The 19,046-nt window shown below is 45.1% G+C and overlaps 1 protein-coding gene across 1 annotated transcript in view; it reads left to right on the top strand.

Annotated features, from left to right (window-relative positions):
* C22H4orf50 (chromosome 22 C4orf50 homolog) overlaps nt 1–19,046 on the top strand; it is a 59,097-nt gene that overhangs the window by 25,459 nt on the left and 14,592 nt on the right. The window contains exons 8-11 of the mRNA XM_065914117.1: nt 76–1,957; nt 9,623–9,784; nt 16,552–16,608; nt 18,786–18,968. Of these exons, the coding sequence (XP_065770189.1) occupies nt 76–1,957; nt 9,623–9,784; nt 16,552–16,608; nt 18,786–18,968 (2,284 nt within the window). The remainder of the gene's footprint in view (nt 1–75; nt 1,958–9,622; nt 9,785–16,551; nt 16,609–18,785; nt 18,969–19,046) is intronic.

Genomic DNA, 19,046 nt, shown 5'->3' with positions numbered 1-19,046 from the left:
CGCATGGATGAAGGCCAGATGGATGAAGGCCGGGGCTTCTGAACCCCTAGCCGCAGCATCTTGCCCTGCGCTCAGGCAGGAGCTTCCACTGCCTGTTCTTCAAGGGGAGACCTCAGTGTCCTTGGAGGGTCCTGAATCCCTGAGCAGGAGGGGACACGAGGACGGGCATGTCTGGGGCCTCCAACGAGGAGAAGGAGAAGGAGAAGGAGCAGGAGGAGGGCTTTTATCATCATCATCAGAGGAAGAAGCCGCTGCAGCCACCTTCTCTGGGTCTCAGGGCGCCAATGGGCCGCCTTCAGTGGATTCCCAGCCCCTTGGAGAGCAGAGCAGAGCCGTCGGGAGAGTTCAGGGCAAGGGGGAAGACCCTGTGTGGTCTGGAAACGCTCTGCTTCCCCCAGAGGGAAGCCCTGGGGACGAAGGACAGGAAGAAGAGAAGGAGGTGTCCAGCCTGGGTTGCAGGGATGTCCCGGAGGATCCTGGCTCGGAGGACGGTGAGGCCGAGGAAACGCTTTCCCTGCTGGAGGAAGGAGGTTCACCACCGTCTCCTGGATCGGCCTTCTGGTCCGAGGAGGCCGGAGCCACCCATCACCCCTCGGCTCCTAGCAGAGGCCCTGACCAGTCTGCACTCAGAATAGAGGAGTTTGAAAAGGAGATGGAGGCTTGTTTCCAACACCTCTCCATCCTGAAGCTTGGGAGAGGGGGGCATGGATGGAGAGCTTCCTCGGTGGCAGGAGAGAACTGGGGCTTTGCTCAGAGATGGTGCAGCTGCCAGGGGGTCGTGCACTCCCAGCAGGCTTTGACAAACCTGGATTTGGATATTTGTTTTGTTGAGGGAGAAAACCCCAAGGAGCCTGGTGAAGATGTTAAGCAGGGAGAGACTGAGGCCCTGGGAACCTGCAGCCTTCTTCCAGGACTGATGTTGGATTTGGTCGACCTGAGCCCGGGCCGTCCAGAGGGGCCCTCCGAGTGTGGTGGGAACCACCTCTCGCAGCCACCGAGAGCCCTTGAAAGAGCACAGAGCAGGTTTCATCAGCTCATTTCTGGATTGAAGAATGAGAGAAACAATGTTTTAAGTGATAATGCCAAGCTTCAGGGAAATTGGAAGAGATGCCATCAAAAACTGTGCGCCCTGGAAAAAGAGAGGGAGAGAAATGTGAAAAAAATATCTGCGCTCAAACAGGATAAGAGCGTGCTGTTAGGAGACATCTCTCACTTAAAGAGGGAACTGGACCAGTATGTGCAGGTCATTTCTGAGCTTGAAGACTGCAACAGGAAGAGTTACTGCAAGATTTCTGAGCTCGAAGAGGAAAACGAAAGATTGAAAGGGCACCTGGGGCAAATCCAGAAAGCCATGTCCATGAACATCCGAAAATCCAAAGGTGTGATGGAGCACGTCACCCTGGAAAACTGGGAGCTCGGTGTACTGACTTCAGAGCTTGGGGTCAGTTACAAACAGCTGATAAAGGATATCGTCCTGGGAATAGAAGACATGATCCGGGCCTTCAGGGGGGAGAACGAACGCCTTCTAAGAAGAATTCAAGTCCTGGAAGGGGAGGTTGTGTTGGGGAACAGCACAGATGGGGGGCCTTTGGTGAGAGCCCAGGAGCATCTCCAGAGGCAAAGCACGGTGGACCAGGTGAACACGGTAGAAAGAGGGGTGCAGGTGACTCAGATTTCAGGGAAACTGACTGCAAGAGGCCCCAGGCTGCCCTCGGAGCAGGATAGGGGTCTGGTTGGGGGGTGGACAGGACCATGCTTAGGCCTGGACAATTCCAGATGTGGTGCTGATTCTACTGCTCCATCACTGGCCTGGGGAGATGCCACAGGATCCAGGGCCCTGCAAGGAAACACCGATGGGGCAGGAGTGAAAGAAGCACATTTGGAGAAAGAGAAAAAAGCACCAAGCTGTTCTGCAGACCGAGGGCGAGCACTGAGGTCCCCGCGAGGTGGCATCCGGGTAGGTTGACTCTGCGTGGCTGTTGAATCATCTTGCTGACTTTCTCTATCACTGACCACACCCTTTACTCCCACATCCTGCGGCATCCCTGAGAGGGAGGAATAGTCACCATCCCCATTTGCCAAATGAGGAAACAGGCACAGAGAAGTTAAGTGACTTGCCTCAAGTCACACAGCTGGGAGGGATGGAGCCCACATTCTCTCTGGGGGTTCAGGCTCCAGAGTCTGTATTCTTGCCTACGACAAGATGATGCGAGTCTGCCTCTCTGCTCAGGCTGCTCAGATGGGTATCTGGCGGGACATGGGGAGGGTGTTTATCCTTTAAGATGAGAGCTTGTATTTTCAGACCGAGCAGTTTTTCAAACAGCCCAAGTCGTCATTCTGCTTATCGAGTCTCTATTGGTATATACGTATTTATTTATATTGAGGTATAAGTGACATCCAACATTGTGGAAGTTTAACGTGTGCAGTGAGTTGGCTTCATACATTTCTCTATGGTAACCTGACTACCACGACCACTTTAGCCAACACCTCTGTCACGCTGGGACTTAAAAGGAGACAGCAGGGGTTTAGAATTTAAACAAGGTTCAAACTCACCTCTGCACTGACTCAGTCCATCCATGACTTCTCTGAGTGGTTTTCCTCATCTCTGGACAGTACTCCACTTTCAGGACTCCTAGGAAGAAATACTGAAGACTTCGTTCCAGTGTCTGTAAGATACGCAGTGTTAAGTCCTTTGTATACATTCATATCTGATCTCACTGCCTCTGTCTCTCTTCTCTTTCCCTCCAGTTTTATCAATCACTTCAAAGGATCATCTTTTGGTTTTATTGATGTTCTTTGTTGTATGTGCTAAATCATGTCTGACTCTTTGCAACTCCATGGACTGTAGCCCGCCAGGCTCCTCTGTCCGTGAAATTCTCCAGGCAAGAATACTGGAGTGGGTTGCCATTTCCTCCTCCAGGGGATCTTCCCAACCCAGGGATCAAACCCAGGTCTCCTACATTGCAGGGAGATTCTTAACCATCTGAGCCACCAAGGAATGTCTGTATTTTATTTCATTGATTTCTTCTAATAACTTCATTGTTTCCTTCCATCTACATTCTTTTGGTTTAGTTGACTGTTCTTTTTCTGGCTTCTTGTGTTGAAAATTTGGAGCACTGATTTTCAGCTGCTCTTCTTTTGAGATTTATGCATTTAAATCTATGCATTTCTTTTTAAGCACTGTTTTAACTACAACCCACACATTTTGATAAGTTGTACTTTTTATGTCTGTTCAGTTCAAAGTAGCTTCTAATTTCTATTGTGATATCTCCCTTAACCCATGGGTTATTTAGGAGTGTGTTGTTGAATTTCCAAGCATCTGTGTAATTTTTTAGTTATATTTTTGCTATTGATGTCTAGTTTTATTTCATTGTTGTCAGAAACATACTATGTATATTACTGTTATCTTTTGAAATTCATTGAGATTGGTTTTATTGACCACGTGATGGTCTACTTTGGGAAATATTCTGTGTGCCCTTGTAAAGAATGAATGTTCTGCTGTTGCTGAGTATTAATTAGGCCAAACTGGTTAATCATGCTAATCAAACCTTCAATATCTTCACTGTTGTGTGTTCTGATCATTTTGTCATCTACTGAGATGTCTTTTGAGATCTTTTCTTTTTGTTATGTTAGTTTTGATTCCTATGTTTTTGAAGGTATTTATGAGCTACGCACAAATTTAGGTTTATGATGTTTTTCTGGTAAATCAATTCTTTTAAGATGATGAAATGTCTCTCATTATTTCTCACATTTCTTGCCCTAAAATGGACTTTGTCTGATACTAAAATAGCCACAACAGTTTCTTTTCGTTCGTGTTTCCATGGTATATAACTTTTTTTATACCATCCATATTTTTCCATTCAATCTATCAGTATCTTTATATATAAAGCATATTTTTTAGAAGCAACATATGGTTTTTTTTAAACTTAGCTCTGAGTAAGTTTGACATCCTCTGCTTTTTAGTTGGAGGGTTTGTTCCATTTTTGTTTCATATACATAATGGTGTAATTGGCTTTATTTTTGCCTTGTTGGCATTTCTCTCTGTCTGACCTGTTGTTTTCTTTTATTCCTTCTCTCTTTCCTTTGTTTTTGGTAAACTATTTTCTGTTATTCCTTTTTCTTCTCTACTGGCTTACTTTGTCATGCATTTTAGTGTCATTCTTTTAGTGGTTACCCTAGATATTTCAAAATGTATCTATTAATCATTAAAATTTACTTTAGTACTTTAGTACCATGTCTCAAATAATGCAAAAATCTTTTAATAGTTTAACTCCATTTATTTCTTTTATCCTTTTCATTGTTTATTTTTGCCAACTACGTTGCTTCTGTGTATAACACCCCTTATAAAGCGCTATTAAGGTTGTTTTAAACACTCAGTAATTTTTTTTATTTACTCATATCTTTCTACATTCTTGTACTATTTGTTCTTTCTTCTACTTCTGTGGATGTGTTTTACATCCACCTGAATAGCTTTTTTGTTTCTTGTAGTTTAGGGTCTGTTGGTGATGAATCCTCTCAAATTTCTTTTTATGAAAACAATTTTTCAACTCCACTTTTAAAAGATTTCTTCCCCTTGATTCAGAATTTTAGGTAGGCAGATATGGTTCCTTCTTTTGACACTTTAAAGACCTCATTTCATTGTCTTCTGGTTCTCACAGTTTCTATTCAGAAATTGAATAATTTGTCTTTTTTTCCTTGGCAGAAATGTGTCATTTTACCACAGACTATTTTAAAGATTTGCCTTTTATCTTTGGGTTTTGGCAGTCAGACTACGATGTGTCTATATGAGATTTTATTTATGTTTATCCTCCTTGGTTTTTCTGAACCCCTTGAAACTGTGGAGTCTTGTCTTTAATCAGATTTGGGAAATTCTTGGCCATTAGTTCTTTAAATATTTTGTTCTTTTCAATTTTTCTCTTCTCTCCAGGAAACCCAGACTTTTTTTTTTTTTTTTTTTACTTTGCCCCACATCTTTTGAAACTGTTCTATATTTTTTCTCTCTTTGTGCATCAGTTTGAGTTTCTATTGACCTGCCTTCTAGCTCACTAAAAGTTCTGCCATTTATTTCTGCCATGTCCTGTTTTCTAATAAATCCATCCAATTAGTTTTTAATTTCATTTACTGTGTTTTGCAATCAAATATTCATTTGACCCTTTCAAAAGATATTCTGATTCTCTGTTGAAATACTCCATACTGTCATTCATTTTGGTTCATCTTTTCCTGTGTTTTAAAGAAATATAATCATAGTTATTTTTGAAGCTCTTATCTGCTAACCCCAGTATGTAAATCATACTGTTTCTGTTGACTATTTTATTTCTTTGTTAAATCCCACTTTTCTGCTTCTTCATGTGACTAGTAATTTTTTTAAAATGTTGGTCATCATACAGAACATGTTGCAGGGATTCCTGTTTATTAGCTTCCTCTAGAGCAGGTTGAGTGAGTTTTCTAGTAGGTAACTGAATGACCAGCAGACCATGTTATTCCTTTGCATGTCTATTTCAGTTTTCCCCTCAGGTCCAGGGCTTGATTTTACTCCTAAAGTATGGCCCTTGCTTCTGGGGCATGGCCTTTCAGTGGCACTAGCTGAGTTTTCAGAGCATTGACTAAAGACTGTCCACTTTGACTCGGCCATCTTTGTAGCCGTGCATGACCTCTAAAATCTCTTCAGCACTTGACCTCCCAGCTTCTGTTCTCTGCTAGGCTTCTGTTGTTGTTGTTCAGTCCCTCAGTTGTGTCTGATTCTTTGCTTCCCCACGGACTGCAACACTCCAGGCCTCTCTGTCCTTCACAATCTCAGAGGCTTGCTCTATGCTCTGCCACTAATGATTCAACCAAGGACCCAAGGGTATTTCTAAGACAGCGTCTGGAATTTTTCTCTGCAGTTCACTTCTCTCTGCTACTTTGTCCCGCACACCCCAGCTGTCATAGCATCCCTGACCCCAGTCTGTGGTTTCACTTAACAGGACCACCAGTGTTCAGCTTGGGATCTATTTCCCTAAACCATGGTTTGCAAAATGTTCCGGGGAGAATGTGGAGCTCATCTTGTTGGGCATCCTTTTTCTCAAGGATGATAGCCCTGCACTGGTTGCCATTCGTGCCTGCAAAGAATTGTTTTTATGTAGTTTCCTCATATCTTATTAGTTGTCAAATCCCACCTAGTCAGACCAGGTGGGAACTGGAATTCTGAGGAGGTGAATTTCAAGCCAAGAGTTTCAAGGCTTGAAAGGATAAGCAGATGAAGAACATTCCAGGCAGAGGGAGAAGCAAGTGTCCAGACGCTGAGGCAGGAATGAGCCTGGGTTATTGGAAAAGCAGAAAGTTGCTGGCCTGGCTGCATCACAGTGGGCACGGGTGAGTTGTAACATGAGGTGTAGATGAGAAAGTTGTCTTGAGAAAGACCACAGAAGGCCTTGTAGGCTCTAATTATGATCACTTCTAAATGCAGTGGGAGACTGTATTGGAGGGTTTTCATCAGAACAACATGATTACATTTCTACTGTAAAAAGATCACTGCTATAAAGACACAGGGAAGACACAAGGAGAACAGTCAAGAGGATTTTGCCAAGAGATGATGCTAGCGTAGAGGAATTTGAAATTTTAAAAAAAACAGAGGATTCCAGACAAAAACCAGAGTTGGAATCAGTGGAATTGGTAGTGGACAGGAGGCAGAGGGTGAGGAAAGCTCACTGTTTCCTTCATCCCAAGTCACAAACCTGATCTTGTTTCTGTTTGTTTAAAAATAAAAACCCTTAAAGCCTTCTGTGTCTTCCTGTTGCACTTGGTACAAAGTCCAGATTCCTTTTGGTGAGTTATAATCTGGCACCTTGAAAACGTCAGTTGTTGCTAGATAGGTCCCCAATCTCTATACTTCTGGATCCTAGATTTGCTCCTCCTACACCCCAGCTTTCTCCTGGGAACTGCTGCTCATCCTCCAGGTCTCCCTTTAGGGCTTACATGCATGCTAAGTCATTTCAGTCATGCCCGACTCTGTGTGACCCCAGGGACTGTAGCCCACCAGGCTCCTCTGTCCAGGGGATTCTCCAGGCAAGAATGCTGGAGTGGGTTGCCATTTCATCCTCCAGGTGATCTTCCCAACTCAGGGACTGAACCCACATCTCTTACACTTCCTGCATTGGCAGGCGGATCCTTTACCACTAGGGCCACCTGGAAGCCCTCAGTTTAGGACATCTCCTCCCAGCCCTCCAGGATGGATTCAGTGCAGAGATGGCTCATGCGCATCTCTCCCATGATGCCATTTTGGTAGCTTGCAGTTGGCCGTGATGGTGTTTACACTAGAAAAGTCAGCAAATGCTGCACATCTGTGTGCCCCGCCCCCCCCACCCCCCCACCCCAGAGAGTGGAGAGGGCCTCTGGATTAGTGTGCCTGCCCCAGGCTCTGGCCATCTCTTAGCTTCCCCTCACCACCGTGTGCTAGTGGCCTGTCTCTATGCCCGCTTCCCCACCCCAGCCAGACAGAGCTCCCCGGGGGCTGTGTTCCCCAGGGTTTCAGCCCAAGTGCCGCGTGTGTCTGCAGCACGTGCTCCTGGTGTCTGGGGTGGGGAGCAAGTGAGTCACAGGCATTAACAGGGGTCACTGTCTGGGGCAGTCCCCCAGGGCAGGCTGGGCTGGCCTCCACCCCGCACTTTCATCCTCTTTAGAATGTCCTGTGGATGCTGTCTCAGGATGCTGGGGATGAAACCCAAGTCACTGCGGAGCAGGGAGGCAGCGGAGACACCAAACTTCCCAGAAAGGCCAAGTTGTTTTGGAAGTCTTAGATTTTACGGAGCCATTCGGAGCACCCATCTGTTCTTGAGGGGGCCCAGTCTGTGAATCTCAGGCCCACGCTTTGTGGATTTCTATTAATTAAAAAAACACATTCTGCTGTCGTATTCCTGGCTTACAAGCCACCAAGTCACACTTTGTCCTCTCTGCCTCCCTGCCGTCTTCTCTGTCCTTCCCTCTTGCCAGCTCACACTCAGGTCAGGAGCACGTGGAAGAGATATACTGTGGACTTTCAATTCCCAGGGAGGCTGCTTCCAGTGATAGCTAGACAGCCGGGACCATGAGCAAGGCTGTGTGAGATGTCTCAGGTTTCTGGGACCTCTGACTCATTACAGTTGGAGCTTTTATTATTAGCAGGACTGCTCCCTCCCAAGGCCACCTTAGTAGCATATATCAAGAGCTTAATGATGCTCAGGTCCTTGATACAGAAAGTCACCCTCTGACGACCTCAGAGGAAGAACAAGAGCTGTGTCAGATAAGGCTTTCTGTCACAGCCCTAACTACAGCAGCAAAATATTAGAATAATCCGAGTATTCAGCATGCCACAGGATGCCATATAGAAACTAACAATAGGGTCTTTCAGATTATTTAATGATATGGAAAAATGCCCATGACACAGTATTAAGGGAGAAAAACAGGATACAAAAGATATATATGGCATGTAAATGTTATGTCGAAAAGAATGTGGCTATACATGTATGTGTGTGCATGCTCAGTTGCTTCCGTCATATCTGACTCTAAGACCCCATGGACTGTAGCCCTTCAGGCTCCTCTGTCCATGGGATTCTCTAGGCAAGAATATTGGTGGTGGGTTTCCATGCCCTCCTCCAGGAGATCTTCCCGACCCAGGGATCGAACCTGTGCCTCCTGTCTTTCCTGCATTGTAAGCAGATTCTCTACCCACTGAGCCATCAGGGAAGCCCTATGTGTGTTTGTGTGTGTATACACATATGCACACACAGATACGCCTGCCTATGTGTATGTATTTATATAAGTTATTACAAAATAAAAATTTAGAGTCCAGAACCACTGGGGGCAGTAGCATCACCACCATTTGACCACATTTCTCAAGGTGATAAATCAGCCTCTCCCTTCTCACTTTCTGCACTCCCAGAAATTCCTACTTGATGTTCATATGAAACCTGCTCAGATTTGACCCAAGAAGATTGAAGAGGATATTTTGTACTTATTTCAGAAAAGTGTTTAAGGAAAATGCAGTATCTTCTCTTCCTTATGAATATGTGAAGCTTTAGTGTAATAAGCATCTCATAATTGGATGTGAACGCTAAATTTCACTCGTCATACTGTGTTTCAGTATGATGGTGACGGGCGTCTATTAAAACAAACTCTGGGATGCCATGCCATTTGCGTATTTTTCATATGCCAAAATAAGCTTAAAAATAACACTCTAAAATGTTATTTTGTGATTCCCTGGACCTTCCCCAACTCCCCTACTCAAGTAACTCAGCAGGGGCTGCTCACTCGTATGTGTACACGGGTTCAGTTCCGTTCAGTCAGTCATGTCTGACTGTTTGCAACCCCATGAACTGCAGCACGCCAGGCTTCCCTGTCCATCACCAACTCCTGGAGCTTGCTCAAACTCATGTCCATTGAGTCAGTGATGAAAGACTGAAAATATAAGATAATAAATGGGTAAGAATGATGTTTATGCTGGCTAATAGTTTTTTTGGAGTGATTTCTATTACTTTGTTCTATAAAACCTGTGGACTATGAGAAACATGCAAGCAGGAACACAAGAAGGAAAACAGGTACTGTCTGTTGATTAAGGCAAATTTCTTGGAAGATAGCCTAAGAAATGCATTCGACTCTGATTCCTCAGCTCCAGGACCAGGAGGCCTCGGCCTCCGAGGAGGACCTCAGACTGCGCGTCAGACGACTCCATCACCAAGTACTGACCCTGCAGTGCCAGCTTCGAGACCAGGGGTCTGCGCACCATGAGCTGCAGGCCGCTCTCGACGAAGCGGCGCATCTCAAGGGCAAGGTAGGCTGGGCCCACACTTCCTTTCCCGCCTGTAAACTAACATTCCTTCACTCTGGCAAGATTAGAAAGTAGAAAGAAGAATTAAGAGCTCCCTGGCCCTTTCCAGCAGTTTGCAAGCATTATTAGATTTTGAAAGTACAGAGCAGTATAGGGAAGAAAAACAAGCCTTGTAATCCCTGCATCTGGGTAACCTCTGTTAGATCTAAAAATAATAATACATGTGTGCGTGCATGCTAAGTCACTTCAGTCATGTCCGACTCTTTGCGACCCCATAAACTGTAGCCCACCAGGCTCCTCTGTCCATGGGATTCTCCAGGCAAGAATACTGGAGTGGGATTCCATGTCCTCCTCCAGGAATACGTATACATGGCTTTTTAATAAGTCAAACAGTTTTTTAAGTGATACATGAATAAAAGTCTTCTCCCTGTATGAGGGAAGTGGGTGTGAATATAAAAAAGCAACAATGGCATCGTTAGAACGGTTCGGTATTGTGTCTGTGGTGGTGAAGACACAACCTCGCGTAGGTGGTAAAATTGTTCAGAACTTGGCACACACACACACATACACGTACACTCACATGCACGCACTAGAGAGATCCAAGTAAGAATGGTGGCTGGGGATTAGCAGATGCAAACCATTATATATAGAACGGATAAACAACAAGGTCCTACAGTACAGTGTTCATGTATGCTCAGTCGCTCAGTCGTGTCTGACTTTCTGCAACCCCGTGGACCAGGCTCTTCTGTCCTTGGAATTTTCCAGGCAAGAATGCTGGAATGGGTTGCCACTTCCTCCTCCTCCAGGGGATCTTCCTGACCCAGGGATCAAACCCGTGTCTCCTGCATTGCAGGCGAATTCTTTACCACTGAGGCACTTGGGATGGCCTATACTGTACAAGGAACTACTTTCAATATCCTGTGATAAATCATGATGGAAAAGAATATGAAAAAGAACATATATATAGGTATAACAGTCACTTTGCTGTACAACAGAAACCCAAAATTGTAAATCAACTATACTTCAATAAAATAAATTAAAAAAAAGAATGGTGCATTGTATCCACGTCAATACCTGGGTGTAATATACTGTAGTTTTACAGAATGTTCCCGTTAAAGGAAACCAGGCAAAATATGCAAGAGATCTCTCGGTATTTTTTTTAAACTGTACATAACAGAGGCCTACACAATATTGTAAAGCAATTATCCTCCAGTAAAAAAAAGAAAAAAGAAAAACAACTGTTTGTAAACCTAAAATTATCTCAGTATTTAAAAAATGCAGAGCAGTATGAGCTTTTCTCCCCCTCGACCCTAACCCCTTCTGACTTCCATTTTTTCAACCCTATGCAGCCATGTTTCAGTACTTGTTTGTATGCCTCAGTTCAGTTCGGTTGCTCAGTCGTGTCTGACTCTTTGCGACCCCATGGACTGCAGCACGCCAGGCCTCCCTGTCTATCACCAACTCCCAGAGTTTACTCAAACTCATGTCCATTGAGTCAGTGATGCCATCCAACCATCCCATCCTCTGTTGTGCCCTTCTCCTCCCACCTTCAATCTTCCCCAGCATCAGGGTCTTTTGCAATGAGTCAGTTCTTCACATCAGGTGGCCAAAGTATTGGAGTTTCAGCTTCAGCATCAGTCCTTCCAATGAATATTCAGGGTTGATTTCCCTTAAGATGGACTGGTTGGATCTCCTTGCAGTCCAAGGGACTCTCAAGAGTCTTTTCCAACACCACAGTTCAAAAGCATTAATTTTTCGGCACTCAGCTTTCTTTGTAGTCCAACTCTCACATCCATACATGACCACTGGAAAAACCATAGCTTTGACTAGATGGACCTTTGTTGGCAAAGTAATGTCTCTGCTTTTTAATATCCTATCTAGGTTGGTCATAACTTTTCTTCCAAGGAGCAAGCGTCTTTTAATTTCATGGCTGCAGTCACCATCTGCAGTGATTTTGGAGCCCCCCAAAATAAAGTCTGACACTGTTTCCACTGTTTTCCCATCTATTTGCCATGAAGTGATGGGACCAGATGTCATGATCTTAGATTTTCTGAATGTTGAGTTTTAAGCCAACTTTTTCACTCTCCTCTTTCACTTTCACCAAGAGGCTCTTTAGTTCTTCACTTTCTGCCATAAGGGTGGTGTCATCTGCATATCTGAGGTTATTGATATTTCTCCCAGCAATCTTGTTTCCAGCTTGTGTGTCCTCCAGCCCAGCATTTCTCATGATGTACTCTGCATATAAGTTAAATAAGCAGGGTGACAATGTACAGCCTTGACGTACTCCTTTCCTGATTTGGAACCAGTCTGTTGTTCCATGTCTAGTTCTAACTGTTGCTTCCTGACCTGCAGACAGATTTCTCAGGAGGCAGGTCAGGTGGTCTGGTATTCCCATCTCTTTAAGAGTTTTCCACAGTTTGTTGTGATCCACACAGTCAAAGGCTATGGTATAGTCAATAAAACAGAAGTAGATGTTTTTCTAGAACTCTCTTGCTTTTTCGATGATCTAGAGGATGTTGGCAATTTGATCTCTGGTTCCTCTGCCTTTTCTAAATTCAGCTTGAACATCTGGAATTTCACAGTTCATGAACTGTTGAAACCTGGCTTGGAGAGTTTTGAGCATTACTTTGCTAGCGTGTGAGATGAGTGCAATTGTGCGGTAGTTTGAACATTCTTTGGCATTGCCTTTCTTTGGGATTGGAATGAAAACTGACCTTTTCCAGTCCTGTGGCCACTGCTGAGTTTTCATGTACTGAAGTCATACCATACAGAAATATTCTGCATCTTGATATTATCATTTAATGAAAAATCCTGGTGATATTTTCAAATCAGTACATGCAAAATGAACTACAATATTTTAAACTCTTGCATATTATTTTTCCAGAGGCCAAACCATAACCTCCTTAACTGAATCTTTAAGGAAATCTTCTAAATTGTTTCTGTTACTTTGTTCTACAAGCAAACATTTTTATACATCTATTTTGGAGTATGTTTCTGCAACATGCAAAGGCTAAAATCTTAGTGACGAATTACTGTGTCAAAGGCTATATTGACTTTGATCGATAATGGCAAATAGCCCTCCAAAATGTTTATGTCATTTATACGCCCACCAGGAATGAGTGCACTTGTTTGCCCACACCTGGTTACCCTGAATCATATCACACTTTACATTTTTTTGACAAACTAATGAATGAAAATATACTATCAGCATTTTGATGTGATTTCTGATTCCTTTTAATTCATTCTTTGTATAATCGAATACCTTATACATGGAGTTTTATGTCCTCTATCCACATTGCTTCATAGGCTTTTTGTCCATTACTTTTTGGGCTGTGCAGTCACCTATGGGGTGTTTGTGATTTCTGTTCCCCTTCTGTTGGGGGCTTCCCTGGCGGCTCAGAGGTTGAAGCACTTGCCTGCATTGCGGGAGACCCGGGTTCGATTCCTGGGTCGGGAAGATCCCCTGGAGAAGGAAATGGCAACCCAGGAAAATCCTATGGGTGGAGAAGCCTGGTAGGCTACAGTCCATGGGGTCGCAAAGAGGCGGACACAACTGAGCCACTTCACTTTCACTTTCACTGTTGGGTCTAGTTATTTCCATTAACCTATATATCATTTTTTATGGGGCCCAGGTTCCTTCCCTTATCAGGGAACTAAGATCCTTCGAGCAGGTGTAATGTTCAAAGAAAACAAAGTAGGGAGTGGGGGGAGTTTCTTACATATTTAAGTATGTTTATAAGGAAAATGGGGCTTCCCAGGTGGCGCTAGTGGTGAAGAACCTGCCTGCCAGTGCAGGAGACCTAAGAGACATGGGTTTGATCCCTGGGTTGGGAAGATTCCCTGGAGAGGGGCATGGCAACCCACTCCAGTATTCTTGCCTGGAGAATCTGATGGACAGAGGAGCCTGGTGGGTTAAGGTCCATTGGGTTGCAGAGAGTCAGACACAACTAAAGCAACTTAGCACATATATCATTTTTATTTACAGTAGTTCAGAGAATTGGGATTACTGGTTCAAAGAGAAGTGCTCATCCTAAATACGTATTGCATATTTGCTTTCCAAAAAATGCTGGCACCCACTTCCAAAGTCAAAGCCATTCATGGGGGAATATTTTTCATTGTACCCTTGACCAGTGTGGGGGGTAAGATGGCATTTTAGTCCTGTCTGACACTGATGTGTGAAAAATATAGCTCCAATTTTACACGTTAGAATTTTTTTTTTTTTTTACCATATCCAATGTGTTTAAGTCTTTTTTTTAAATTACTTTCATTCTTTTTGTCTTTCTCTGCTTCAGATTGGATATTTCTTTCTAATCCATCTTTCAGTTATATAATACTCTTTAGGTGATCAAATTTGCTCTTAAACTCATTATTTTAGTTCTTCATTTCAGGTATTGTATTTTGGAGTCTTAGAATCTCCATTTGGTTAGTTTTGGACAGCTTCCAGTTCTCTGATGAAAGTCTTGTAATATAATTATTAAACATTTTAATCACAGTTACTGTCAGATCTGTCTCTGATAGCTTCATTTTACATTCCCACTAGTGATGGATGAAGGTCCCAACTTCTCCACAATCTCACCAACATTTGCTACTGTCTGTCTTTTTGTTGCTAATCATCCTGGTGGGTGTGAAGTGCTATGTCATTGTGGTTTTGACTTGCATTTCCTTAATGGGTAATAATGTTGAGCATCTTTTCATGTATTTATGTGCAATTCATGTGTCTTCTTTGGAGAAATCGTGTAATTGGATAGTTTTTTTGTTGTTGAGTTGTGTGAGTTTGTATATATTATAGATACAAGTCCCTTATTAGCTAAAGGGTGTGCATTTTCTCCCATTCTGTTGTCTTTTCACTTCTCATTTGTTTTTTAATTGCAAATGACCCAGTATACACGTTAGTTGCTCAGTTGTGTCTGACACTTTGCGACCCCGTGGACTGTAGCCCACTAGGCTGCTCTGTCCGTGAAATTCTTCAGGCAAGAATACTGGAATGGGTTGCCATTCCCTTCTCCATGGGTAGAGAAGAGAATGTATATAGCTCACAGCAATATATTCATGCTATTTCTTACACTGAAGTAGAGGGAAGGTGTCATCCAAGCCTGCAAATATTATGGTGTGCATTTTGAATAGAAGACAGTCTGCTCGGAGCTGGCATTTTAATCTTCAAATATATTCAGAGAATTGTGCCAAATAGATATATGGAAGTGTTCATTAAAGTCTTATTTTTAAAGCAAAGAAATAGAAACAATAAAAATTTTCATAAACAAAGAATTTGTTAAATAAATTTTGTTCCAATCTCATGATTAAATAATATGCAAGAGTTTTAAAGGATATGATTGGCTTGTGTGTATTAAGGTGGAATCAACACCCATAATTTTATATTAAATGACAACAGCAAACTGTAAGAACAAGATGTAAATCATTTTGTATAGTATACTTTCATCTGTGTGTATACACACATATGGTTTCTGATTATGGGTATGCAGGGTTGAAAATAGCATTAGAGGTCAGGAGAGCTTGGGGGAGAGGAAGAAGGACTTTTATCTATCTAGCTTTCTTGTAGTGATTACAGAGAAAATCAGAGAGTGAGTGAAAAGAATTCCCAGAACACCCATCTTATTGTAGCTTATGATTTTGTGGGTCAGGAATTTCAGGCAGGACTTGGCTGCAAAATTCTACTCTGCAGAGCATCAGTGAGAATCGCTCAGTGGTATTCACCTAGGCACTGGGCTAGGCTGGAAGGTCCCAGGTGGCTTCATACATGTGCCTGCTGCGGAGAAGAATAGTGGTTTATATTCATTGAATGTTGGCCAGATGCCAGGCCTTGCTCTAAGCACTTTACAGGAATCGATTCAGAGTCCTCATCCAATCTTCCCCATTAGGTGGACGGTAATATCACCCCTGGGCTTCCCAGGTGGCACAGTAGTAGAGAATCCACCTGTCATATAGGAGACACTGGCTTGATGCCTCGGTCAGGAAGATGCCCTGAGGAAGAAAATGGCAACCCACTCCAGTACTCTTGCCTGGGAAATCCCATGGACAAGAGAAGCCTAGCAAGCTACAGTCTGTGGGGTCGCAAAGAGTGGGACACAACTTAGTGACTAAACAACAACAACAGCATCACACCCACTTTGCAGATGAGAAAACTGAGGCACAGAAAGACTTGGCTTTCTCAGAGTCACGGGTCTAATGAGTGGCTAGGCTGAGGTTAGGACTCAGGGCATCTGTCTAGGAAACCTATAGGTTTAACACCGCACCAAAACACTCTGGCAGCCTCTGCATGGGGAATGGGGAAATCATTCTTTCTGATTGCATGCTTGCATGCTCAGTCATGTCAGACTCTTCAGCCCCATGAACTGTAGCATGCCAGGCTCCTCTGTCTATGAGATTTTCCAGGCAAGAATAATGGAGTGGGTTGCTATTTCCTTCCCCGGGGGATCTTCCTGACCTAGTGAAAGAACCCATGTCTCCTGCGGCTCCTGCGTTGGCAGGCTATTTCTTTACCACTGAGCTACCTGGGAAGCCCTGCTTCCTGAAGGAAGAGCAATAGAGTGGCTTCGGCACCTGCGGTCTGGCAGAGCTCATTCTCCGGTGCTCAGAGCATCCTTCCTCCTCTGATCTGGTCGAGCAGCTCCTGGGAAAGGCCTGTGTTCTCACCACCAATTCCTGTGGGAAAAGAGATGAGAGCCAAGCTCTCTGAGTGCGGCTTGCCTGTACACGCAGCAAGCTGTGGAACCCACCACTCAGTGTTATCAAAAATCTTGGTTCTCTTTCAGCTTGATGAACTTCAGAAGAAGCACCATGAAGCGAATTTGGCTGTGATGCCTTTGAAGGTAATACGTGTGTGAGATCAGCATGAAATACCTCTATCAAAAGAAAAAAAGGGAGCTTAGTACTGGATTGGCCAAAAAGTTTGTTTGGATTTTCCTGTAAGATGGTATGGAACAATCCAAGCGAACTTTCTGGCCAACCTGATACTTTTCCCATTAGGAACTAGTCCATGTCTGTTGTATAGAAACTCTGGAAACACAGCCCCCGAGGTTCCCTTCTGAATCTAGCGTCTTCATGTATTTTCTTTTAGTATATTTCTCATGTGTCTGAGACCCTCCTCTACCTGTGTAGAGGTATGTCTGTGCCCTGCCTTGCCCACGTGGGTCTTCACCAGCCTTTGAAGCTGCTGTTCTTGCCAGATCTAAAGCAGGAGACTGCAGTTCATAAAGCCTCCAGACCCTGCGGGTGTTCAAATTCATCTGTCCAATCTCTTTGCCTCTCTCATTCCCTCCCTATCTCTTTTGCATTATTACACATAAGCCCCATGCTGCACTTTTTTTTTCTTAGAAAAGTTTTCTCTGTGCATCTAGACATTTCTTGAGGACAGATTCCCAGATAAGGCTTTATTGGTTCGTAGGGTTTAATACGCTCGTCAAAGATGTAGTCTGGGTGAGATGACACATGTGAGCTCACACTTGGCACTTGGACTTGGGCAGTGCCAAGTGCCTGGAGAGACTGTCCATTTTTCCCACTCTCTGGGCAAGGTGGCCCATGAGGGGCCCTAGGCTGGGAATTAGAATGTCATAGTTGAGCCCCAGGACCCTACTGACTTTGCCAAATCCCACCCACTCTGAAATAATAGTGATTCCCTCTGGCCTGCTCTCACAGCTTCTTCTGACCCTCAATGGATATGGCGTTGATGGACAAGTAGAGCGCAAACTGTAATGCTTTTGAAAATGGGAGGTCTTGCTTCTCTGTTACTTTCGTCATTTGCTATGTACTGGCAGTACTGGGCACTGGGGCATCACTGCCTAGAAATTGATGTGCAAAGGTCCCTGAGCCTCTCTGGGCTGGGCTTGGAAGGGAGTTCTGGCAGGAAGGGGTCATCACGTCCTCCGATGGAGCAGCTCCTCCAAACATGCACAGATTCGGGAGGTCATTTCATGGCCAGGGGGTCACACACTCACATCACCCACATAACAGATCTCTCCTGTGCCCAGCCATGGATTTACGACAGCACAGGGAATCCAGGAGAGTGTCAGCCTTGCCCTTAGGAGCCCCCAGGCTACGGAGGAGACAGAACCACAAGTGTAAAGATTCACTCCTGGGACAGCAGGAAGCCAGGAGCCTGGGCACAGAGGGACCCAAGTTCTGAGCCCGAGGTGGGGCCTACCTACCTGGGAAGGCACTGCTCAGACTGGCCTCTGAACAGATCTGCACAAGGTTTTCCTGGGCTGAGGACGTGCAGGAGCCACAGAGGAGTAGTGAGGAAGTTCTGGGGTGTTGGGGGTGGGCAGTGGATCAGTCTGTCTGGAACACGAGGCATGAGAAAGAGGGTCATCTTTGTGATGGGGCTGGAGAGGCACGGTCTGACCTTTCATGTGTGAGCACCTGCCTGGGCCGGCCGATGTGCGTGCTTTGTCTGCATTGTCTCCTTCTATCTTGGTGTGGTGACAATGCCCATTGTACAGATGAGCAAGTCAAGGAGTAGAGAGGAGCTAGGTCTCATAGCTGGTTGGTGGAGGGGCTGAAGACCCGTTCAGAAGGCATCCAGAAGGGGGTGGGTAGCAGTGTGGCCCCTTGTTTCCAAAGCTGTCTCTGGCTTCTAGGTGAAGGGAGGGATGGCAGGGAGGAGGCTGAGCTAAGACAGGGCTGTGTGTGTGAGTGAGTGTGTGTGTGTGTGTGTGTGTGTGTGTGTGTGTTGTCCAGTCGTGTCCTACTCTTTGCAACCCCGTGGAGGAGCCCACCAGGCTCCTCCGTTCATGGGATTCTCCCAGCAAGAATCCTGGAGTGGGTTGCCATTCCCTTCTCCAGGGGATCTTTCCAACCCAGGGACTGAACCTGGGTCTTCCCCATTGCAGGCAGACTCTTTACCAGCTGAGCCACCGGGGTCCTAAGGCGGGGCTGAGGGAAGCAAAACCTGGAGCTAGGGCCTCGTCCCTCCCGCTCGACCGCCCCGCCCACACAGGAGCCGGCGTCCATGGACCCATCCGCTGTGTCTTCGTTCCCACTCCCCCAGGCCAAACTGGCTTCCCTGGTCCAGGAGTGCCGGGAGAGGAACCAGCTGATCACACACCTGCTTCAGGGGCTTCACAGACACGGGGCGGAGAACCACCTGCTCTCCGGGATGGCGGACAGCAGGGTGAACGACGTGGCGCTGGCCGAGTGCGCGGCCACCGTCCTGGCTCCGAGGGTTCCAGAGGTAGGGTCCCGCAGACCGCCCGGCCCCTCTCCCTGTAGGGACCGTGGGCTCATCCACCCGCCTGTCCACCTCCTGACC

This window comes from Muntiacus reevesi, chromosome 22 (genome assembly GCF_963930625.1).
Source record: "Muntiacus reevesi chromosome 22, mMunRee1.1, whole genome shotgun sequence".
Taxonomy (NCBI): domain Eukaryota; kingdom Metazoa; phylum Chordata; class Mammalia; order Artiodactyla; family Cervidae; genus Muntiacus; species Muntiacus reevesi.
This window is presented reverse-complemented; position numbering and strand designations above follow the sequence as displayed.